This window comes from Anabrus simplex, chromosome 2 (assembly GCF_040414725.1).
Source record: "Anabrus simplex isolate iqAnaSimp1 chromosome 2, ASM4041472v1, whole genome shotgun sequence".
Classification (NCBI taxonomy): Eukaryota; Metazoa; Arthropoda; class Insecta; order Orthoptera; family Tettigoniidae; genus Anabrus; species Anabrus simplex.
Window position 1 is genome coordinate 657,003,809 of NC_090266.1, and position 26,045 is coordinate 657,029,853.

Consider the following 26,045-nt stretch of genomic DNA (forward strand, 5'->3'; position numbering starts at 1 on the left):
CGTCGAACTCCTACTCTAAATGTAGCCAACTCCCGGACCCTTCCTCAGCTGGTAGTGGTGGTGAGGGACCTAGAGGCTAAATAACAAGGAAGGAATTTAAGAATCTCCGTGGTTCATAGAGGTGCGAGTTATTTCACAGTTCGCGAAGAGTTATCCTGAACCGAAATTTATGTAAGGTAGGGTTTGCCTGTTAACTATTCTTCCTTCTTTATAGAATTAGGGATAATTTCGCAAATTCCACTGCATGGAGACGAGAACTCAAGCACGGAAGAAAAGTAGGTAGGCTACTCGCATACTGGGTATATATACATGTATGCTGGTATGTATGTATGTATGTATGTATGTATGTATTGTACCCGGATGAGATGGGCCCTAGTTTTCATGATTTAATTTTTATAAGATGAATGCAAATATATAGGAATATTAAATTGAATACAGTGTCAGTTTTGTGTGGACGGAAGGATTTCAACATATCGCGACAGTCCGTCGCCACAGTTAAGCTTGTCATTATGGGGAGAATGTTTCTTGGTCAGAAGCTAAGAGGATTAAATCTATAGCTCACAACAACAGAAGTAATGACTACAAGGAAGTGAAAGAGTATGTATTTCGGAACAAGGGCGAGCCAGGTGTCTCACTGATACCGAGAATATGACGTACCAGCATTTTCCCACGCCTCGAGGCATTTTGTGTTGTCAAGTTGCAAGGAAGAAATTTTAAACTAACCGATGCGGTGTTGACCAATGGGAAAAATTATCATAGGCCCGTAGATAAACCAATATAAGAGAAACTCCGAGTGAACTCCAGTTAGCTTCTCCGATAACAATAATTAAATTATTCCAACCACAGAATTGAATAGAGAGGATTTTTGTAATATCATTCCCATGTTGATTAATAGTAATTATAATAAATTAAAGTAATGAATTCTTGGAAATGACCCACCCTATCTCACCATTGGGCAAGAAGAGCACGCCATCAGGGACGCCGATTTAGCGCGCGAAATGTGGAGGACAGGAATTAAGTGATATTTCCATGATCACCGAACGATATGAGTTCAGAATACGACACATGAGTGTGTATCGCAAGTTTATTGAGTGGGATAAATCAAGAGATCCAAATCCACCTGCATATGCCGATTTAGGATAACCAACCCCCCTCCCCATGAGATGACCGCGGATGACCTCGGCGGGAAACCATATCGTCCATAAATAACCAGTAGTGGGACCTCACATCACCCCAGTCGTTACCAGTCACCAGTTGTGACCGGTCGAGCTTCACATCAACCAGTCGTTTGAAATAATTTGTTACGCTGACACGGTGACTCTCTAATTCGGTACCAGAAAACTCATGATAGATTCTGTTAGAGTGAAAGTACGTTAGTAGTCATGAAGGTGAAGACAAACAGTGATAATTATTCAGTATATCGAGTGAAAATTATCAGTATCACTGTATGTGAAAGTAATACATTTCTCAACATTTCATGTGTTGGAATTTAAAGGATCGACAGGAACGCCGATAATACTTTTTGAAGGCAGTGTTCAGAGCCTGAAATAAATATTTCATGATAGACGGTGTAACAATTACTGTAGCAGGGAACTGTAGGAGCGAGGCGATCGCAGGACGGCATGGTATACTTCAGGAAGTGCGGATTGAAGAACGCAATACGCGCCGGTTCGAATGAAACAATACTTCGTCGTAATGTGTCACGACGTGTGATTCGGGCTAAAGGAAGAATAATTGTGCAAATGTAATGGGTCTCGAGACACCTATAAGTGTTTTTTTGTATAAATTAATGTAAATTCTGTAAGGAAGGTATTAATCATGGGTAGTCACCCAGAAGTGTTTTATTGCGTTAAATTTATAAAGTGCGATATGATGGACGAGTAAATTACCATGGGGCCAGCAGGCCTCTCATCCGCTACGAGACAATGGAATTCTACATAGGAATGAGTACACAAATTTGATATTTGGGGATGTTATCGCGACTAAACGGGGTTCAATATAGATTAATTATGGTTACTTAACATGGTCCGCCTCCCGAATCCATGATTTTAATTTTCTTGTTAGACGGACGAACTAATTTATATTAACGTAATAATGGGTTAGATTAATTAATTCGAGTATTTGTTTGTTGTATATAATGTAAATATGGGATATATTTCTTTCAATTAATGCATGCTGTTTGTAATACTTTAAGTTCATTTCAAGTGTTAAATTCCTCTTTGTGCTAACCCATTTATTTGATTTCAATCACTGCAGTGATTATTTGTATTTTAGTTAGGAATATTTTCTATCAGGCAGCCAGATTATGAAAGTGCCAGAGTATGTAAAATTTGTGTTGCGTACGGAAGGTCATTAAAATAATAATAATAATAATAATAATAATAATAATAATAATAATAATAATAATAATAATAATAATAATAATAATAATAATAATCTATCTGCTTTGGGCGTTCGTAAGTTTTATATAATAATAATAATGCTCGGTGTGTTTGCGAGAAAGAAATAATGTTTGTGAGTTGGCAAAGGAAAGTAAATTAATAATAATAATAATAATAACAACAACATTGCTTCGTGAGTTATCCAGTGCAAATAATAATCAACGTGGAGATGACATGTAGCGTTAAAGAATTTAATTCGCGTAGTCAGTTTGATTTTACGTAAATTGTTGATTTCACATTTGGACTTTATTTTAACCATTAAAATTTGTTTAAAAGCGATAGAGGCACGTGAATTAGAATGGTCACGATATGTTAAAAGCCCGGAGTGGTTTGAGCCCATATTTAGAGTTGGAAATCATGAGGGACGAATATCCGGCGTGAAATAAATTGAGCCGTATTGTTTGTAATGATGAAATAGATGAATCTCAAGGCCTAAGATGATATAAAATGCATATTCCGGTGTTATTAGTGGCAGAATCCACGCACCGAGGATTAATTTACGAATTAAATGTTTGAAGAGTTCCAATAAAAGGAAATGGACTTCAAATTGGAAGGAATAGTTTAGCAATCGCCGGCATTGGAGGTATTTGCCCAGCCGCGATGTGCCATAGGTTGTGAGAAGTGTCTTGGGAGGACGTGTGTCCCCATATAAATTAATGGCAGTACGAAACTGAAGGTACGGTCCCGAATACCGTGTTGTCCCGACCGACATAAAGCAGAGCTTGGTGGTTCATAACGGGATTTAACATGTGTGACTAAATTCTAAAGAGTGGAAATTAAAATATCATCTTTCCATTTTTAATAATAATAATAATAATAATAATAATAATAATCATCCAAGTGAATCTTGTCTTAAGTAACTTGCTTAGTGCCAAAGTAGACCGAAATTGTAAAGGTTTATGCGTTTAACCATAAATATCGTTAATGGTAGTGTAAACGTGAAATTAGGATACTATAATAATAATAATAATAATCATAATAATAATATGATGATGAGGAGGAATAATAATAGGAAGGATTTATTCGATTAATTTGAGAATAATTATGGTGAGATCAATGTAAGATATTAAATCCATGATAATCTCCACTGATGGAAATAATAATAATAATAATAATAATAATAATAATAATAATAATAATAATAATGAAAAGTTGAAGAAGCAGAAGATGAAGAACTTGCAATAGTATTTTGAGAATAATAATTATGGTGACGGAAAATTAAGAGATTTTTGGACGATGATTCATTGTAACGATATTATTATTATTATTATTATTATTATTAATAATAATAATAATTAGGAAACCGATCATTAAATTGTGCGGATAAATTACGAGGAAGAACGACCCTTCGTTCGAAACGGCGGCAAAGGTTGGCATATAATCATCCCGGATGACAAATGATAATAATCAAATATAGGATTAAAATTGAAATTAATGATAAATTAATTGATGGTAATCAAAGAATATGATAATGATCAGATATAGAATGAAAATGGTATTATTTAATAATCATAGGAGGATATGATAGGGACAGTCGTCCTGTGTCGAACTGTTCAGAACCAGATGTTGGGTTTTCACGGGGGAGATTGTTAGCGGTAGATACGAAGATAACCCACGGACGCCACATGTCTTCATTGTCAGAGCGTAGTAATGAACCTTTCCGTACGTCTTGTATTGACAAGTGTAAATATTGAAATAGGCTTTGAGTTAATGAACTCTACCTGGCGTGTTTGTGAATCTGGAAATAATAGGCTAGAGTTTGTCCGTACTATAAATTCCCGTTTTTCGAGGCGATAACATTTCCACGGTGGGTGTCCGGCTCACCAGAATGTACATACCGGAAGTGTCTCATGTCCAAACGGAACGAGGAGATGACCGTAAATAGTTACTGTCATGCCTTCGTCTCCGAAAGAAGATCTCCAGCGATGAAACGTCCACTCATACGGATGTGAATTCGACCCCCAGTAACCAATTGGGGCGAATTCACCAAATGTTTTGCACTACCAGAGTAGTGAGGTAAATCCAAGTAGTATGTCATTTATTTTTCAGGATGGAAGTGTCCCAATGTAATACTTGTAATCATGTGTAGTTTGCAAAATAAGTGAATAAATTGCTCCTCATTGCAATTTCAATAGGAAACAGTTTCCATATCTTTTTATTGTAGTTGGTCAATTATGCCCATGGAATTTAAGTTGTCACTTCCCAGTCCTATTGGGGAGTCAAAAATTTGTATCCATGAATGAGTCGTCCCCCGTTACCTTAATTTGCATGCCCCGTTCATCCCTGTGTTCATATGATGCGCCGATATATAATTAGATTTTCTTTATTAATTTTTTTATCTTTTTCGAACTGATCACCCCTGAGATTAATGCTAGTCTGGGACTCAGGAAGTGAGCGGGTGCAGTATGTATGTATACTCGACTTAATACACATTTTTCACAGCGAATTAGTAGCTCGTCGCCAAACTGACCCTTAACCACTCACTTCTCTAGTAGAACATTTGTTTTCAAGACTAAACATAGTTACGATAAAAACTACAAGCATCAAACACTCATGTGCTGCTTCAGAGTCTGGGATGCTTTAATCACTGTGGAGGAGTAAAGATATCTGGCAACATCGCTTGTTTGGAAGAGGCCCACCTGCATGGCTTATGGAGTCAGCCTGTTAAGTTGTAGGGTAGGAATGACTAGTTTCAAAGACCTTCCTCTACCTTACCGGTTGCGCATCCAATGGACGTGACGATTATACTTTGTTTTTGCACTTACTCCTCTTAAATGATAGCATTAAAATCTTACACGGAGAACTTTCAGCCGGTTGCTATTTCTAGATGAATGCAGTATCTTTACATATTTTACTTGGCACAGGCCAGAGCAAAATTTAGCTTCCACCGAAATCTCAGTCCCGTTGATGACTGTGATAGTATGGAAGCTGCTGAGATATGACATTCAGAGCAAAAATAGTGCATATGGATGTTACGAAAGGATCTACTCATAGGGTCAGTCATGCTGGATTAACACTTTCTACCCCAGTGAGGAAAGCAACGGCAAATTACTACATTCCTCGTTATGCCTTGTACGCCTCATAATGGCGCCGCTATCTATCTATCACCTTCTGCAGTAGTAGCTGAGGATCCAACGAACTTCTCAGCAGGGGTTAGAATCCACAATGACGTAGTTCAACATTCAGAATTTTCTTTCACGAGATGTATAGTCGTTCGAAACGGGAATGAGCATATGGCATTGTGCAAGTTCCTCGCAGGTACACTCTTCTAAGACACAACTGAACCTATAAATACACTCGAACTTCGATATCTCCAAGTGCCCGTGAAGGCTGAAAACACTTCGAGTTATCGAATATTCGAGATATAGAAAGACTACAAGTTGGTGTTTTAAAACCAGCTTTATTATGTCTTCATAGGGAACATTATAATTTTGGATACCTACTTAAAAAATCGTACAAAGAGAAGTCTGTAATTTTCCTTTGCCGTTTTCTTTGTAACACTGTATACTCTCGATAGTTTTCTAGTGTACTGGCAGCACTGAGCTCGTCCTCCCCCACTGATGACTGACATCGAATAAAACTGCAAAATTTGACCAGAGCTTGACGAACCCAGCAGTCCAGGAACTCCCAACTTGCACACAACCCCGTCCTGTCAACTTGCTGAGTGTTGGGAAGTGGTCTAGAGCAGGATTTCAAACTGCTATGGTACACGGCTAGTAAAAGAATACACCGACTAAAATGTAGAGATTGCTTATTTAAGGAGACGACTTATGTTCAGGTTCCTTCTACAGAAACTATATTTCGTGAGGACGATGTGTGTGCATAAGCGTAAAGTTACGCATGATTTCTAGTTACAGAAACACACGTTACTTCTGGGCTTCAAATGGAAGTATCGAAAAATTAGAGTATTATAAACTCGAGTTACAGGAAAGATTTAACACTTAAAACATACAAGATTCCGTCAGGGAACTCAAATCCCTTCGAGATACCTAAAATTCGTGATACAGAAGTTCGACTGTATAATGTTCGTTGTCAGTATCCATAGGGTCTGTATGTACATGAGGGATGAATTGTATTTTGTTGATAATTAAAATCAAGTCTGATAAAATTTTAATGCGAGGAACATACAATACTATGTGCTCATTCTTTCTTGGAGCAACTATACTTGAGGCTGATGACAAAGATGTCTTCTTTCATAAACTAAATGCCTTAGCTTTCTTCTGAATCACATGGGTGAACCAGATCGGTTCAAACGTGATGCCTACATTACACACCACAAAATATTGGCTAGTTAGGTTATCTTGTCTTACAGTAGAGTTTATAATAATTTTTATTAATATTATAAATTATGAATTAATTATTATTAATAATCATCATAAGCATAATTACTATTTCGAGTGGCTATTATACTGATTATGCAGGCGTTGTAAACAGACCCTCCGATGCAGTGTGTGGGAAGCTGTGTGTATGAGATGCAGGGATGTTAGAAACAGCACACCCCGTCCCCGAGCCTAGAAAATGAACCATTTAAGATTATAAACAGCGACCCGGCCGGCAATCGAAGCCGGGGCCCTTTGAACCGAAAGTCACTGCGCTGACCATTCAGTCGAGGAGCCTGTCAACAAACTTGATGAACACCGAGCTCGACAGCTGCTGTCGCTTAAGTGCGGCCAGTATCCAGTAATCGGGAGATAGTGGGTTTGAACCCCACTGTTGGCAACCCTGAAGATGGTTTTCCGTGGTTTACCATTTTCAAACCAGGCAAATGCTGGGGCTGTACCTTAAGTCCATGGCCAATTCCTGCCGACTCCTGGCCCATTCCTCTCCCATTGTCGTCATAAGACCTACCTGTCACTGCGACATAAAGCAACTTGTAAAAAAATTTTACAGACTCTAGGTATAGTTACTAACACTGCATTAGTAAACTCAACACACTCCGGCCTAGAAACACGCTGCATAGTAACTGTCAGTTGGCTGTATTCCATTAATGTGTAGTCATACAATTTGTAAAATTCTGATCAGCTGTTTTCCCAAGATGATGCGACAATAATTGAACTAAACCTAGTTTTCATCTTCAGTATACCTAATGACAGACAAAACTAAGTACGAGGTAAAAATTTGAAGTGTCAAACAAAATTATACAGTAATTCAGTAATACTTCTATGTATAGGAAATATTGGAGCTCACAGGGACTGCAGTGAATAGTACGACAACGACGATCCTAACACTTAGTACAATTAAGATACTATTTTAACACTTATTTGAAGTGATTATAGGAATACGCGAAGTTACTGCCCAACCCCTTTCACACTTTCTATAAAGCTGGGGCACTGATGTCCCCACTAAAGATATTTCCTGGCGCGACTGAGTATAGCTATGTGCTCATCCCCTGAAGAGTCAATGCCAGTGTGCTCGTTTCTCAGAGACCTTGGCATGGAGACCGTGAACTGCTGTTGTTCATCTCATCTAGTTGTGTTTGGCCGAGGCAAATTCAACACACCCGCAGCTGCTCAAGGCACTGACCTTGTTGACCAAACACGATAAATGCAAATGAAAATCATGAATCACGCATTAAAGTTTCAGCTTTGCGAGAACATTTTCTTTCCCAAGCACCAAGTGGGATGCTATTTAAAGCTCAATGACACTTTTCAACGTGTCATCTCAACTGCAACGATATTCCCATCTCATTTATATAATCCTAAGCGCGATACTCCTGTATCGTCTCTGAACGTCGCACTTCCCTTTTACTGCAACAATTCTCTTCTTATCTTCAGATCATAGTTACGCGTGTGAGCAAAACTCGTACCAATATAAGAAGGCGATTTATGTCGGTAATGAAATATAACAGCTCCGCCCTTTCCAGTGCCAACCTCCTCCACCATCAGCTTCCCCATGATTCTAACAACTTGATTGACAAGTTACTTTAAAAAAACACACACACACACACACACACACACACACACACACACACACACACACACACACACACACACACACACACACACACACACACACACACACACACACACACACACACACACACACACACACACACACACACACACACACACAAACGAAGCAGAGTCTAATCATATCACACAGTGCAAGATCACTTCAACGTATTTTTCTCCCGCGTAACATCATTAAGGAGGGCTATTTCTATTCCCCCTTCATTTTACAAAGATTTAATACCGTTCACATTTTTTTCCCAGATTTACTTCCTGACAAGTGTTCATGGTGGTTCATGGTGTGGGTTACTGTAGTCACGTCCTAGTTCGTGAACAACGGGCAACGGATAAGCGGCCTAGTAAGTGGTCCTGAGAGTCGGTATACCAGTTGCTATGGAATGGGAGTGGGCATCTCGGACATGTTCTGAGTCATGGCACTCCTTGCGCTCAGGCAGCTAGGACTATACAATCCACCGGTGGTCCCTAGCCCGTTAGAGGAGAGATCCTCATTTGGACTATGTGTAAGTAGGGTAGCATCCTGCTTCACGAATTTACCGAGCTCAGAACATTTTAAGCAAGCCTCGGACCTATGTGAGTAACGGAGTCCCACTCACATTTGACAGGCGAGGGACTTCTTGGAAACAACTTGGCGAACAAAATATTATTGGATGGGGAGCCATCACTATTAATGGGGCTTATGGTTGAAAGAAAGTAGAACTGGCTGAGTCAGCAAAGAAGGTGCATCTGGATGTGCTAGGAGTAAGTGATATTCGAGTAAGGGGAGATAACAAGAAAGAGGGATTATAAAGTGTAGCCTACTTGACGGATGTTAAAAAGGGAAGGGCAGTGTCTGGAGTGGGGCTGTTCATTAGGAATACTATTGCACGCAGCACAGTTTCTGTTAGGCACGTAAACGAGCGAATAATGTGGGTAGATTTGGCAGTTGAAGGAATTAGGACGAGAACTGTCTCAGTGTATTCACAATGTGAGGGTACAAATAAGGATGAAGTTGACAAGTTTTATTAAGCATTGAGTGGCATTGTAGTCAGGGTGAACAGCAAGGATAGGGTAGTGCGAATGAGCAATTTCAATGCAAGAGTTAGAAATAGAACTGAAAGATACAAAAGGGTGATTGGTAAATGTGGGGAAGATATGGAAGCTAATAGAAAAGGGAAACTTGTTCTGGACTTCTGTGCTAGTATGTGTTTAGTAGTTAGGAATTCATTTTTCAAGCATAAAGCTATTCACCGCTACATATGGGAGGGTAGGGGCACGAGGTTCCTAATAAGACTTCGAATTCAGAAAATATGTTAGAAAAGTACGTGTTTTCCGGAAATTTTTCGATGATCCAGACCACTACCTGTTCTGTAGTGAACTAAGTATATCTAGGCCTAGGATAGATAAAATGAATCTGTCTACAAACGAATAAGGGCAGAAAATCTCCAGGCGAGGAAATTAGAAGTACATTGTTATGATTAATGAGAAGTTTCGAACAGTGGACAGTAAGCAGGTTCAGGATATAGGAGAATGGGAGGCATACAGGGATGCTGTAGTAAAAACAGCAAGGGAATGCCTAGGAATGACTGTTTGTAAAGATGAGAAAATGCGAACATCTTGACGGAATGATGAAGTGAGAGAAGCCTGTAAATGTAAAATGAAGGCTTATTAGAAAAGGCTCCAAACAAGGGCTGACGCAGACAGGGAATTGTACGTAGATGAAAGAAACAGAGCGAAACAAATAGTTGTTGAATGCAAAAAGAAGTCGTGGGAAGATTTTGGTAACAACCTGGAAAGGCTAGGTCGAGCAGCATAGAAACCTTTCTGGACAGTAGTATAGAATCTTAGGGAGGGAAGAAATGAAATGAACAAGTGTTTGGGTAATTCGGGTGAACTCATAATAGATCCCAGGGAATCACTGGACAGGTGGAGGGAATATTTCGAAAATCTTCTCAATGTAAAAGGAAATCCATGGTGGTGTCGCGAACAACGGAGCTCATGGAGAGGAGGAAAATGATACTGATGAAATTACTCTTCAGGAAGTGCAAAGGATGGTAAATAAACTCCACTGTCATAAAGCAGCAGGAAAAGATGAAATTAGACCTCAAATTGTTAAGTAAGTGGGAAGGCAGGGATGAAATTGCTTCATACAATGGTAAGATTAGCGTGGAGTGTTGGTAAGGTACCTTCAGATTGGAAAAAGCAGTAATTGTACCCATCTATAAGCAAGGGAACAGGAAGGATTGCAACAACTATCGAGGTATCTCAATGATTAGTATACCAGGCAAAGTATTCACTGGCATCTTGGAAGGGAGGTTGCGATCAGTGGTTGAGAGGAAGTTGGATGAAAACCATTGTGGTTTCAGACCACAGATGGGCTGTCAGGATCAGATTTTAAGTATGAGCCAGGTAATTGGAAAATGTTATCTTTATGTCTCGTAGATCTAGAGAAAGCAGATGACAGGGTACCGGGGGAAAAGGTGTTCGCCATATTGAGGGACTATGGAATAAGGGTGCATTATTAAAATCAAATTTTATTGACAATTTAACTGCATTTGTGGTAATGATTTCTTGGATCAGGGTATTTACAGAGCTCTTTCAGCTTTGCTGCTCGTAGTTTACATGGTTCATCTGCTGAAAGGTATAAGGTGGCAGGGAGAGATTCAGTTAGGTGGAAATGTAATAAGCAGTCTGGCCTATGCTGACGACTTTGTGTTAATGACAGATTGTGCCGAAAGCCTGCAGTCTAATTTCTTGGAACTTGAAAAAAGGTGCAATGAGTATGGTATGGAAATTAGCCTTTCGAAGACTAAATTGATGTCGGTAGGTAAGAATTTCCACAGAATTGAATGTCAGATTGTAATACAATGCTAGAACAGGTAGATAATTTCAGGTATGTAGATTGTGTGTTCTCCCAGGATGGTAATATAGTAAGTGAGATTGAATTAAGGGTAGTAAAGTTAATGCAGTGAGCTCGCAGTTGCAATCAACAGAGTTCTGCATGAAGGAAGTAAGCTCGGGGACGAAACTATCTTTACATCGGTCTGTTTTCAGACCAACTTTGTTTTACGGGAGCGAAAGCTGGGTGGACTCAGGATATCGTTTTCATAAGTTAGAAGTAACATACATGAAAATAGCGAAAATGATTGCTGGTACAAACCGGTGGGAACAATGACAGGGGGTGTACTCGGAATGAGGAGTTAAAAGATAAGTTAGGAACTCGATTGGTGAAGCTGTACGCATAAACTGGCTTCGGTGCTGGGGACACGTGAGGCGAATGGAGGAGGATAGGTTACCTAGGAGAATAATAGACTCTTATGAAGTGTAAGAGGAGTAGAGGGAGACCAAGACGATGGTTATACTTGGTTTCTAACGATTTAAAGATAAGAGATATAGAACTAAATGAGGCCACAGCACTGATTGCAAATAGAGTATTGTAGCGAGGTTTAATAAATTCACAGAGGCTTGCAGACTGAACGCTGGAAGGCATAACGGTCTCCAATGATAATATATGTATAAGATACAGTTTTTTTTACGATTTCCTTTACGCCGCACCAACACAGATAGGTCTTATGGCGACGATGTGACAGGAAATGGCTAGGTGTGGGAAGGAAGCGACCATGACTTTAATGTACAGCCCCAGCATTTGACTGGCGTGAAAATGGGAAACCACAGAAAACCATCTTCAGGGCTGCCGATAGTGGGGTTCGAAGCCACAATCTCCCGGATGCAAGCTCGCATCTGTGGGTCACTAACCGCACGCTCAACTCACTTTGTCGGATTTACTAAAACCAGTCGCAGAGAGAAATACTAAGGATAGGGCTGAGTGAGGCATTAGTTTAGTAAACGCAGAAATCTTACGGATATAAACACTAATGGTACCCACGGCTATGAGCCACATTTACTGCATGCAGGTATACGCAAATATGCACCTCCATTCCTTAATTGCCAGGTCAGTGGCTGCCTATACAACGTGAAATGTGACTATAGGACCGCATTTTTGAACCCCTCAGTTCATGAAATTTTACCAGCGGCAGCGTACACCAGAGTAAGACAGTGGTGGAGGGAAATATTCGGTAATATCAAGATGGTGGAATGACTCAAAATGACTTCCGTTGAGTTTATATTTCCATGCTACTTGGTTTTGGGACCTTACACATTTCTTCGCGTTTTCTTGTTTGTTGGTCGAATTCAAAACAATTTGTTTGGATAATGGATCCCAAGATATTGTAATTCAATGAAAAGAATGGGATATATATGCGCAAAATCTATCAGAATGGTCGTGCAAAATGAACGTCCTTTCTAATGTTACATTTGAGTTACTTAGATCGATATATATTATGGAGGAAAGTAAAATTATGTTTCTGTCACTTCGTCTGGTCATGGGTCCTAAGAGTTTAAACGTTTTGAAGCGGGAGGGATAAACTTGTATCACTTGAAACTGAACTTGTCTAACAAATATTCCTACACAAATTAGTACAAAAGCAAAGCAGTGAATTTCTTTTATATTATAGCAACTTCGAATCGAACCATACTACTACTTCCATACATTTTCCCAACTGTTTGGGACAGACCCTTATTTTTCGGAGATAGGCAACCCAAATAACGCGTATAACCTAAATATTCCTATAATTTAGTTTTATGAACATCAAATAACTCGAAATTTCTTCTTACGGGCGATAAGGCTCTTCCCTACCCATGTGTCAATACTGTAAATTGATCCATGGACCTAGCAAAGGAAAACCTAATATGCACAATTCGGCGCCAAATACTAAGGACCATTCTGCAAAAATGTAATTTATTGCGCCTTGAAATAACACAGGTACACGTAATACGATCAAATCAATAGGTGCTCTGTTATGTAAAGAAGTTAAATGAACACTGTAAACCATCATTGAGGACTTTGACAAGGATATTAACTTTCGAGGTGGGCGATCTGCGCGTCGGGGTATGAGATGATTATACTAATGAGGTAGGGAGAGGGTGAAACCCGATGTCAGCACGTAGCCTATTCCTGTCGAATAACACCATGAGATCTGCTCAAATCTTTTACGTCTTTATTCCACCCCTTCTCCTACCCTGCCGGCCAACATTCTCTCGAACAGTTTTTCAACCAACGGGACTCCAACCGGCTAACCACGTTGTCAGACCATACAAACCTCAACGATCATGACCACCATTCGGACTCTACAAGGGAAATCAAGAGGGACTTATTTTTCCATTGCATTTGTCTTTTTGTGTTCACAACTGTCTTATTCAAAGTGCACAGGCAGACGAACATGTACGGCCCGACACGAAGGCCGATGGTTACATACAGCGTGTCTGGAAAATCGAGGGCAACCCTGAGGTTTGAAAAATATGATTTAATAGAATAGAATGGGTAACTCGTGAGGTATCAGATCTGACTGACGGACGATGAGAGTACAATAATGTAAGAAATAAACAGATCAGAAAGAAGAAAAGACCACTGAATAATGAAGTATCAGTACACTTAAAGAGCAAGGCACTGAAGCAGGGAAAGCGGGAAGAGAAGTTCAGTGATATTAAACACCGCTCGTCTTCCTGAAAGGTGTAGCAGATGATTTATATTCAAATAAATTTTCACAGAAAATAATGCATAAATATTTACTTTTCAATGTAAGTATTAGACAAGGCGGAAAGATGATGTGAGCACATGGAACAGCTATACAAGTGATGATATACCGGAGAGAAAGAGGATGCGTTGCGATAAGCCACCTGGAATTTATATGCTGCTTTATAAAGCCATTTTCTTGCATGTGGACGCTTCACTCGATGGAGCACCCAGAGCTGTACATTGGCAAATTTATGAAGAGACACAAGTCGTGCAATATATGAACTTTATTATGATGAGAGGGAGACTGGAATGTCACTGTAGGAAAGGGAAGAGAGGAAAACATTGTAGAAGAGTATGAACCGGGAAAAGGAATGGCAGAATCGGTCTAATAGGATTTTGCATTCATCTTAATGTAATACTAGCAGACACTTCGTTCAAAAAATATGAAAGACCTCTGTACACATGGAAGACCCCTGCAGACAAATATACCCGATAGGTTGCGTGTATTTGTCAGGGAGAAATTTAGGTAACAGGTACTAGATTGTTGAACGTTCTAAGGAGCAAATAGCCTATAGGTTCAGATCAAAATTTACTGGACATGGAACATGCACAAACTGAAGATAAATATAAAAAAGGAAAAGAAAAATGAGAGAGAAATAAATAAATAAATTACAGTAATTGAAAAAGACTGAAGTAAAGGAAGTTTGAAGGAGAATGCAAATCAAGGTCTTTCTGAGAAGCACGAAAAGGGACTATGCATTTGAAGAGTGTGATGATATATGTGGTGTAGCAAAAGATTAGAAGTTTAGGAGATCGTGGTCAACAATCCAATGATGACTCCGTTTTGGTGTGTGAATTTAGAGCTTTTTCCGGTTAAATGTGCAGCTTAGATGCACTGAATACATAGTACTCCTGACAGAGAATGGACTAAATTAGATAGAGATTAAAGTATCCAAGCGCTTTAGACCTTCTCAATCCTGAAGGCAGGATAGACTAATAGACTGAAATAATAGACGAATTAAGAGACCTAAAGAGCATGAATACCCCATATTCGAAGTCTGTGACATTAAATTACTGTTCTCTTCCACGAAGATTTTTTTAAATATAGACAACTTACCAGTTTCGGGCTTGGACAGCGATACAATCATCTCGGGAGATCCCTTACAGAACGCCACGAAGTTCTGTGCACCGAGAGTCCGTGTGATCACGCTCATACGCTGCAGAGTCGATGAAAACTGATACTGGTGAATAATACCGATTTCTTGTGCAACCTGAAAATAAAGAACACACAATATTAGAGCCAGAAATTGTAATAAAACTAGACCTTGCTCCAAGTCTTTCAACTCCTATCAAGATGTTTGATGTGAAAATTTTTCTATGGATTTAAACAGAGTGTGTAACGAAATCAGGCATAAGGGGGAACATTTCGAAGGATTGATTTAAGGAATTGCAGCAAAGTGGATCACAATTCCCACAAAAGCAGTAATATTGAAATACATCAAGATTGTATTCAGAATGTAAGCATTTCCGGACCCACTGAACATATCTCTTTCTCTAGGTTGTGATGGTACACATCACACCCATGCTCTGTACTTATTACACTGTATCATCATCATCATCATTTTATTGCTGTATTAGTGTAAGAATATTTGAAGCAGGAAGGTTTCACTGTTAGATATTGGTAATTTATTTCGTACAGGCAGTTTGAAAACACACAGCTATTTTCAGGTCTGGGAAAAAATCCAGGGAAAGTTTGGTTAATTATTCGCAGAGTCCATTTCATGAGACATGGGTATCCTGAATTCATAGGTTCGGGCGTGGTCGGAAATAGCCACGTGTTATCATAGCGTGGGAAATCTCTCGCTAATGGTTTGACAGAAACGCCCATACGAGCCTCGAGATATCAAGACGGAGTGGGGATGAGCAAGTCTACTTATATTTGGGAAGGACGCAGTCCAGCGTACAATTTACTGTTACTATGAACCTTAACGAACGGAGCAGTGTTGTAGTTTACTTTATTAATACCTATCCAACTCTTGTGCTGGTGTACTGATCTAGTACATTTACTTTGTCTTCTACATCTCATGGTAACTTTCGGAAATCTATGGCCTGGTTTTAAGGCATAGATCTACAGCGTGTGTGTGAGCAAGCGAACGTGTCTCTAAAACAAAGCGTTAGCGTCAGTGCTTAAAGAGGTACATTATCAAAGTGGTGTTACGAACTCACTCTTTCCTAAGTATGTGCGACATTACGTGACGTGCCGGGTCACCTTAATTTTAATATAAATAAATACTCGCTCATTTCGATCTCCAAAAACAATTTCCTATGGGCGCTAGCCTTGAAACTTACCGCTTGATGATGATGGTGCTTGTTTAAAGGGGCCTAACATCGAGGTAACCGGCCCCTAATGGTGCGACATGAAAGGACAAGTTAAAAGTTCAAAAATCATCCAGTGACCAAAATAAAAAATGTCGAAGAATGAATGGATGGATATGAATTTAAAACAATCAGTGGATCTGACTCAAAAACTATCATAAATAATAGTGTTACTGACCAAGGGACCACTTCTAAAGCACAATCCTGAATCAAGGATGCTTGTTGTCTAAAGGGGTCCAAAATCCATGCCAAAGGCCCCTCATAATGGTACTTATCGCTAGTAAAGTAGAACCATGGTATTTGTCATGTTGGGGTACTAATCAGAAGTAGCGAAGACTCACAGTGTTCCACACATGATGGTACTACTCACAAGTATTGTACGTCGTACAGTTAACGCAGACCGATGGGGTTCCTCACCTAGGTGTACTAATCACGGGCGCCGGTGTTCCCGTGGTGTTCCTCACATAGTGGGTACTACTAATCACAGACAACACAGACACACGGTGTTGCTCATATAGTGGTACTAATCACGGGTACTGGAAACCCACAGTGACCCACTCTCTGCTGCTACTAAGCACAAACCTATTATGTACCTAATATAGTGCTACTGCTCGCAAGTAAAGGCGACCCATGGCGTTTCCCCGCGTGATGGTACTAATCAAAAGTAGTTTCATGGTTCTAAAACAATCATCCATTGGTCGCCACTTTTAGTCGCCTCTCACGACTTACTGCTTGAATAATAATAATAATAATAATAATAATAATAATAATAATAATAATAATAATAATAATAATAATAATAATAATATGTAATGAGACTAAATACTACCAGAGGTGGGGTGACAAAACACTAACCAGTTAAGTACACACTAACTTGGAAACTAAGGATTATTAGTAAGAATTTATGGAAGTACCGATTAAAATAGCTACTTATTAGGAGGATAAACGTGACGGCATACTTACGAAAACGGAACTTACGGAAAAAAGAAAACTTGAATGAAATAAAATGTAAGAAAACGAACCGTTACGCGGAAATTTGCAGTAATTTATGACATTACCTCACCATTTGTAGATTCTGGAATCTGGACACGTTCGATTGATTTAGAAGCTGTTTGATGATCCTCTCGTTCTGCAGTGGTCATCTCTCGTAGTGGGTACCAGTCCTATTTCTGATTCGTACATTGCCCACTAATTGGATAACGATTTTCCTGACTAACACTTCCTATAATATGCATTACATAATGTGGTAACGAGCCCTAATTTCAATATCAAAACCACCTTGGGTTACGTTCGTGGAGAGAATACAGTACACTTGTATTCTTCCGTATTACGGAATTGTAGCGTAATTAAATACATGGCAAAGATATCTCCTGTTCTAGACAAGTCAAACCGGTCTCTCGTTGACTGTCTCGTCATTAAGATAACCAGGCCTCAATGAGAGTAATTGAGTAGTGCTCCACTCAGATGCGAAGTGAAATAAGTTAGGATCATTAGACGTTCAAACCATCTCCGATGTAAAGATGCTCCGATGTAAAAGACCTTCTCCGATGTCAAGACCGTAAGACCCTCTCGAGCTCTTGTCGATGTATACAGGCTCCAAAATACCCCCCTCTCTCTCTCATCACATGTTCCAGTAAGATCTGATGTTCTATCCCATCTTCTATCCATCGCTGTATATCCATCATCTTGCATCGTAACGTTCATTCACATAGCTTGAAATATCGCGGGCTTTCGTAAGCGTCTTTAGCGAAGTGCGAAAAGTATGAGTTAATAAGTTATAACTGTCTCTTCAGAATATGCAAGCGGCTAAGCAATCTTGCAATCTAGATGGAGTCCTTTTCCCGGTAAAGGACCAAAATTAGCATGGGGTGTCCGGTCACCTGGCCTCAGGCTACTGGAAATTTACTGCAAGCTATTAATACAGGTGATTTAATACCTTACTCAAGAATCAGGTCGTTCATAAAATTAGTCATTGCCGTGATACAATGAAATGAGAATGTGAGCTGGAGGACTAAAATTTTTATATTTAAGCATAATAATTTAAAATGACTTATCACAAATTAAATATATACATCTTTTCAATTAATTTCACAGATTGATAATTTTATGTACATGCTGTGATGTTCAAAAAATCACAGTGGCATACCATGTATTGTTGGTGGGAGCCGGCAATTTGTGTCGATAAACAAAATGAGTGAAGGAAAATCCATGTACACATATGCATTGTAACTATTGGTCATCGGGCTCACTATAAATGGTATTGCAGTCCTCGCTGTCGTTTCCCAGTTTTTTTGTTCTAGGATTATTGAATGTACATAGGGAGACTTCCAGCAGTTGAAAATATTTATTGAGTGTGTTGCTATTTTATACTTGCCGTGTGTTGAAGTGCTAACGTACCGATTATGGTTAGGTCAGAATACAGGTAGATTTTTCAATTATTGGAGAAATTGGAGGACCTAGGTGCAGTTCCGCCTGTTTAATCGTTTTCAGAGATTTAAGTAAGAACCAAAGTAGACGTACGAGTATGCAGCTTTATGTATACGCCCTGGGAGAGAGAATTATCATGCTGTATCAGAATTCGGGGGATCGATTTAGGTGAACTCTGGCTCCCAAATTCCGGACATTTCAGTTAATTATTACATTTTATTTAATTTTTAAATTTTATTTCATTGTTTTACATTGCATACATACATCCTCACTACCATTACATACATACCTCTCAGCTTTCTATCTGAAAGCTTCTGTGAATTTACCAATCGCCGCCACAATCCCCTATTTGTAAATAGTTCTGTGGCCTCGTTTAGTTCTATACCTCTCATCTTTAAATCGTTCGAAACCAAGTTTAACCATCGTCGACTGTCTCCATCTAGCCCCCTTACCGTCCGTAACACACTCCATTATTTTCCTAGGTAACCTATCCTCATCCATTCTCCACATTATTTTATTTGTATTCATTTTTATCTATCATAAATGCCGCCTAAGAGAAGGGCTTATTTTACATTTAATATTACAAATGACGCCAAGGGCGAGGTTTATATCATCATCATAGCCATCACAAATGGCACCCAGCGTAACGTGAGGCAATGGTTATTAATCGTTATTGGGATAATGTAACTGATCAAGTAATTCTTTAATTTAGTCACATTACCTTCTTGTTTGTAATCATCGATGTTTTGTCCTACATTTCGTTTATATCTCTGATTATGCGTACGTACTAAGAAGTAGGTTTAAATGTATCCAGCTGAATTCAGCCACATTTTCAAAGCTTACAACTGAAATCCAGGGAGAGAAAGATTTTGACTTAGGCCATATACAGGGTGATTCACGACGAGTTACCGCCGTTAACTAAGCTGATTTCTTAAGACACGTTGAGTGAAAACTGCCAAGCCTTACAAATAACAATCTGAAAGTTATTCTTAAAGCACATTTCTCTAATTACTGTCGTTTGAAGGATAAAATAATTAACGTTTTCGAGAATAATTCTTTATTTAACCGTTTAGTATTCGGAACTTCAAAACGTAAAGAGTTAATTGATTTAATTTGGCCCTTTAAATGACAGGAACTGAAGGATATGTTTTACGAACAACTTTCAAATTATTGTAACTAGGTATTGAGAATAGAATACAGGTTTATGCGACTTTTTTGCTCAAAAGGTTTTCACCAGCCAGCTCCGTAAGTGGCGGATCACCATGTATTGTTCGACTAGTGTAGGGTGTACAAGGTTGGTGTTGAGGATTCGCTGTTTTAAAGTTAATAGTTTTATATTGCTATTTTGCTAAGTGGGAGCTTAGAATTTACGATCGGAATACTGGAATAGTTTCAACAATGGTGCTGCCCAGGATTATTCACAGACATCCTCCTAAGAGAACGATTAACGCTAATCTTAATTTTGAGAAGGGCCAGGTGAAACAATGTTTTGACACAAAATGTACGAACTGTGCAACATAGCCTGGACACACTCAATACGACAGTTAGTGTGAGGTCTGTGAGTGATGGTTCAATGCAAAGTAATAGTAAATAGATTAACACATTCACTAGCTGCCTCTGTGGATCCGTGGTAGAGTGTCGGCCTCCGGATCCCAAGATAGCGGGTTCAAACCCGGCAGAGGTAGTCGGATTTTTGAAGGGCGGAAAAAAGTCCATTCGACACTCCATGCATGTAAAAGATCTCTGGTGATACATTTGGTATTTACCCGATAAAATTAATTAAATCTCAGCCATAGATGGCCAAGAGAGATCCGGTTTACTGTCTGCCATCTAACGGACCTAGAGTAAAACGGAACGTCGAAATTGACGAGCAGACAGCCAGATGGCGTCAAATCGAAATGTCTGCATACGGTAGCTGAGACCATACGATGATTATTATTATTATTATTATTATTATTATTATTATTATTATTATTATTATTATTAACACATTCACTAAGTATACTCTTACAATATCCGGCAACAGGGATAGAGCACCAGAAACCTATCAGGAATCTGATAATACCATCTCGATTCATCATTTCGGTTTGTCAAGATGACTAGGCCCCACACCCTTCCAGCAAAAGTAAACAAAATAAGTTGGTAAGAGCGTCCCAGTTGTGCCTCTACCTCAATTTCGTGAAGGGCTACAGGTGGTATTTGCCACCCCAAGACAACTCTTCTAGACAGAGCAAGGAAGGTTTCTATATACACACGTACGATGGCGCAAAGATTTGCTCATTTCCTTGTTCTGTCATGACATGTCCTCTCACCATTGCCATCACTCAGATTCGACAAAACATTCACTCTTGGATGGAGATTCATTTCAGAAATAATGTACCCAACCGCAGATTGTACGTGCTCTGTTAACAGGACATGGGAAGGCGACCTGTCCGTACACTACAGTATCTTAGCGTGGCTAAGGCGGTAATAGGCGGTGCATGGTTCGTGAAAGCAACAATGTAACTGAGCAAACTGATGCATGAAAAATGTTTAAGTCCTGTGTAGAGGTATCATCGTCTCGGGTGAGGCGGTACAACTCTCTATAATTTGCTTCACGTCGTGTTGACACAGACAGGTCTTACGGCTACGATGGGATAGAAAATGGCTAGGAGTATGAAGGAAGCGTCCGTGGCAGTAAGCACTTCCCTGGTGTAAAATGGGGAAACCACGGAAAACCGTATTCAGGGTTGCCGACGGTGGGGTTCGAACCCAGCATGTTCCGAATGCAAGCTGGCAGCTACGCGACACAAACCGCGCAGCCACCCGTTCGGTCACACAGCTACAACTAAAAGTGGTGCAGCTCTCTTGTAGTCAAACGATACGCTCCTTATGAAATGCTACTGTCAGTAGACAACGTAAGTGTCCGCGTATCAGAATAACAAAATACAACTAAGTGGACGAGAAACTGTCATAATGGTTAAATAAACATATGGAGTGAGGGACACGTTTAGGAAGTCCTTATGCTGATGATGATGCTTGTTTAAAGGGGCCTAACATCTAGGTAAACGGCCCTAATGGCACGAAATGAGACGAAATGTAAGGACAGTTAAAAATCCATAATCCTCCACTGACCAGAATTAAAAACGTGAGGACGAAGAATGAATGGATGAATATGAAGTTAAAACTATCAGTGGATCCTATCCGAAATGCCCCACATTCCCAGAAACTAGCGTTAAACAATAGTACTGACCAAGGGACTGCTTCTAAAGCACAATACCGAATCGATGATTCTTGTAGTCTAAACGGGTCCAAAATCCAGGTCATCGGCCCCTCATAATGGTACTTATCGCTAGGAAAGTAGAACCATGGCATTTGTCATGTTGCGGTACTAATAAAAAATAGCGTAGACTCGCGGTATTCTACATATTATGGTACTACTCATAGATAATGTAATGCGCACATGCAACACAGACCTATGGTGTTTCGCACATTGTGTCGCTATTTACAGGCAACGCAAACCTATGGTGTTCTTCACGTAAGTGAACTAACCACTCGCACTATCCCGTGGCGTTCCTCACATAGTGGGTACTAATCATAGGCAAGGGAGAACCATGGTGTCGCTCACCCATGGTGTCACTTATATAGTGGTACGAATCACATGTACTTTAAAATGCATCCTGAGTACACGCTGTCGCTACTAATCACAAACTTATTGTGTAACCAACATAGTGGTACTACGTGCAAGTTAAAGCGACCCATGGTGTTCCCTGCGTGATGGTACTAATTACAAGTAGTATCAAGGTTGCAACTTGATCATCCCTTGGTCGCCCCTTTTAGTCGCCTCTTACGACAGGCTGGAGATACCGTGGGTGTATTCTTCGTCTGCGTCCCCCACGCACAGGGGATTGTGTGTTTGGTCCGCAAGAGGTATTTTTTTCCCTGAAGTCCGCCGGCAAGCCGGTTAGGACCTCCTTATCCGCCACCTGGGAGTATCACCCCTCCCCCTGCTGCGATAGCGTAGCAGGTTCGTGGGCCTAGCAAGTGAAATACTTCACTGAGTGTGTGTGTTCCTCAACTAGAGATCCGGGGCTCGAATACTGGTTATGGCATTTTTTACCAGACTCCGCTGCTCTATTGTGTAACTGCACCACACTAATAGTATTTGCATTTCCACTCCGAATGCTTGCAATAAGCACGTAGTTTATTATTACTGGCTCCTCGAAAGACTGTTATAGAGGTATAAAAATGCCACGTGCCATGCATAGCGGGGAATAGCCTTACAATATTAACAGTGTTCATGTGAGTGCCAGTTAGCTCCACATTACGCATTACTTCTTTTTCAACCTTAGAGAGCTGCGTTAATCAAATACGTGTGTATTTCTATTCACTGCGAAATCTGGGGTTTTGATTTTAATTATGCTGGTCCTGAAAAGGACTCTTAGACCTGACTTAATACCTCGTCCACTAATCATCGGCTTGAGCAACTTGTCGGAGCCGACGTGGTATACTCTCAACACGCTTCCTACAGGGATCTTCTCCCATGTGCCCAGCATAACGGCCCACAAAGCATCATGCGAATGCGGGGGAGGGTGGAGCAGAGTTTCTTTTCATAGAGTTTTCATCACTTGTTACAACCGTCGACAAGATTGCATTTTTCTTTAAAAAATATTCTCATCGAAAGCAATAGAATGTCTGGACTCCTTGGCCGAAAGGTCAGCGTACTGGTCGTCTGTTCAGAGGGCCCCGGGTTCGAGTTCCAGCCAGGCTGAGGATCGTAACTGCGTCTGGTTCGTGAACTGTGTGATCGTGTTTGTCTGTAAACACTTCTCTTCACATATATATAGGCTACACACGCAACACTACACTACTAACCTCCACCGAAACACGGAGTAGCGAATACATCCCACCCACATACAAACTGTGTCAGGCCGTAAAGTGGACCAACTCCATATTAGGTGCCGACCCTAATAAATTGGGAAGAAGCAATAGAATTTACACTTTTAGCCGAGTACGAACCATAGAAATGCAATTTTCTCCTTTGAATATTGCACACACATTGATCAGAATGCTAACAGTTACATTATTAGTGGGAAACTAACATCGCCGTCGTCAAGCTATCGCAGTCCTGGTGTGACAGTAAGGAAAGTTACAGCCGACTATTAAGACGTGAGTACAGCTAAGGATCTATCTGCAGTGTTGCCAACCCAATTTTCATTTAATAAGCTAGATCATCATCCAATATTAGCTAGAAAAAGTTTTTAGAAAAATAAGCCAAATATTTATAGCACTGCTCACCGGGTAGAAAATGAAATTCCCCTTCGTTCTGTTAAGTTAGAAAACTACTATAATCGCAAACCATAGACATTTAGTTATGTACACTGAGCTAGTCTTGACAGGCGAAGGTGACTTACAGCTTTCTTTATGTCGCATCGACGATGGGATAGGAAAGTGCTGGGAGTAAGAAGGAAGCGGCCGTGGGTTTAACTTAGGTACAGCCCCAGCATTTGCCCGGTGTGAAAATGGGAAACCACGGAAAACCATCTTCAGGGCTGCCGACAGTGGGGTTCGAACCCCACTATCTCCCGTATACTGGACACTGGACGCACTTAAGCGACTGCAGTTATCGAGCTCGGTGATCGTTTTAAGACGAAGTACAACTGCGCAACCATTCTCCATTAACACTAATCAGAGGGGAAAATGGAAGGGGTCCGACACTTCGATAAATAAAGGTATCGGCTAAAGAAAGACAAGGGCCACGAAGAGCGTGAAAGTGAAAGACTCCTTTGGTGTCTTGACCTAATACCGGCGTGGTCGGAAAAGTACAAGGGTGGACCAAGTGTGATGGGATATGACAGATGAAAGTGAGGAGCGTGGCACAAGTAAGGAAGTTTTGTGAGGTGATCGGGGGATAGTAAGGATGAGAAGGGATGTCATAAAGGCACATTCCATGCTCCCGCTGGACCAGTGGTGAGTCAGGTACCATGACTAGGTGACCATAGCTAGTTTCGCTGTTGCTACCACATCATACAGGAAGGGAACATAGGGAGATAGAGGAAGTCTTCGTTCATACTGGGTAACCACAACGCATATTGGATGAAATAAGCTACATTTAGTGGCGAAAAATCTCCAGCGGGAATATTGTTCTTTTGCCGCTAAACGTGGGATTAAAAAAACTAGATTTATCGGGGAAAAAGCTAAATTGGCTACACTGTCTATCGGACAGATAATGGTCCCGTTTTATGAAGTCTGCTCATCACACGTCACCTCGTAATCTGTAGGCCTTCGGTTTGAGCAGCGGTCGCGTGGGAGGACAAGTCACTTCACGGCTGTAGTGCTATGGGGGTGGGTTTGCAAACTTACTGCTTTGAACCATTTTACATAGAATGACTGGTGTGTGTGTGTGTGTGTGTGTGTGTGTGTGTAAAGAGGTAGTTTTTTTGCTATTGGTGTAACGTACCACTAACTACACTGAAGATTTTCGGCGACCCAAGGAAAGAAAAGTGGTAGGATTGGGAAAGAAAGCGACCGTGGCCTTAAGGTACAAAATGGAAAACCATCTTCAGGGCTATCAACGGTGGGATTCGATCCCACTATTTCCCGAATACAATCTCGCTGGTACGCGACCCTAACTGCACACCCAACTCGCTCCATAGAAATCATACTACGCCAGTGATACTAGCATGTCCGACTGAGTTCCTCGTTAAGAAACTTCAGCATCTTGCATTTCACTCCCAGTGTCCTACGGGGATCTGCAAGCAGGTATCAAACCAGGGCGTGTGCAGGACCGCCCTTCCGCCGGAAATCACATATTACAGCGGGAACGCTGGACGTGGAACTTCTTCAGTGATGTTATTTGACTGCTAGCTACCCCAATCACCTCCTCCGGTAGTCAAGTAAGCCAAGCTGGGAGCAGCAACCAAGTCCTCGTCGACTGCAAACCTTGCAGATGTATGTTCACTATACCGGGTGATTCAAAACGTTGCGCAGGAAACAAGGTGGCCTATAGATGGTTCGAAGGAGAGCAATTGTTGGATAGGAACGTATAGTCTAGGACGAGACCTAGCGTCAGGGCAACCCTGGGAAAGTCGGAAACTGCATCATGGACAATTTATATTATTTCTCCAGAATGCTCTATACACACTTCAACAATGCAGAACTGACAAACAATGGACTGATACTCGTTTGTGCACGGAGTGAAGTTAGACACTGCACACGGAACGTTGTTTAAAAACTGCAATGAATGTGGTGGCGACAGTTCGAACAGTGTCTGGCTTGACGTCAAATGAAAATTTATGCCGG

At 40.5% G+C, this 26,045-nt stretch overlaps 1 protein-coding gene across 1 annotated transcript in view; it reads right to left on the reverse strand.

Moving 5' to 3' along the window:
• The window catches only part of LOC136864327 (polyamine-transporting ATPase 13A3), an 869,746-nt gene that overhangs the window by 138,467 nt on the left and 705,234 nt on the right, over positions 1-26,045 (reverse strand). Inside the window, exon 15 of the mRNA XM_067141161.2 lies at positions 15,079-15,232. Within this exon, the coding sequence (XP_066997262.2) occupies positions 15,079-15,232 (154 nt within the window). The remainder of the gene's footprint in view (positions 1-15,078; positions 15,233-26,045) is intronic.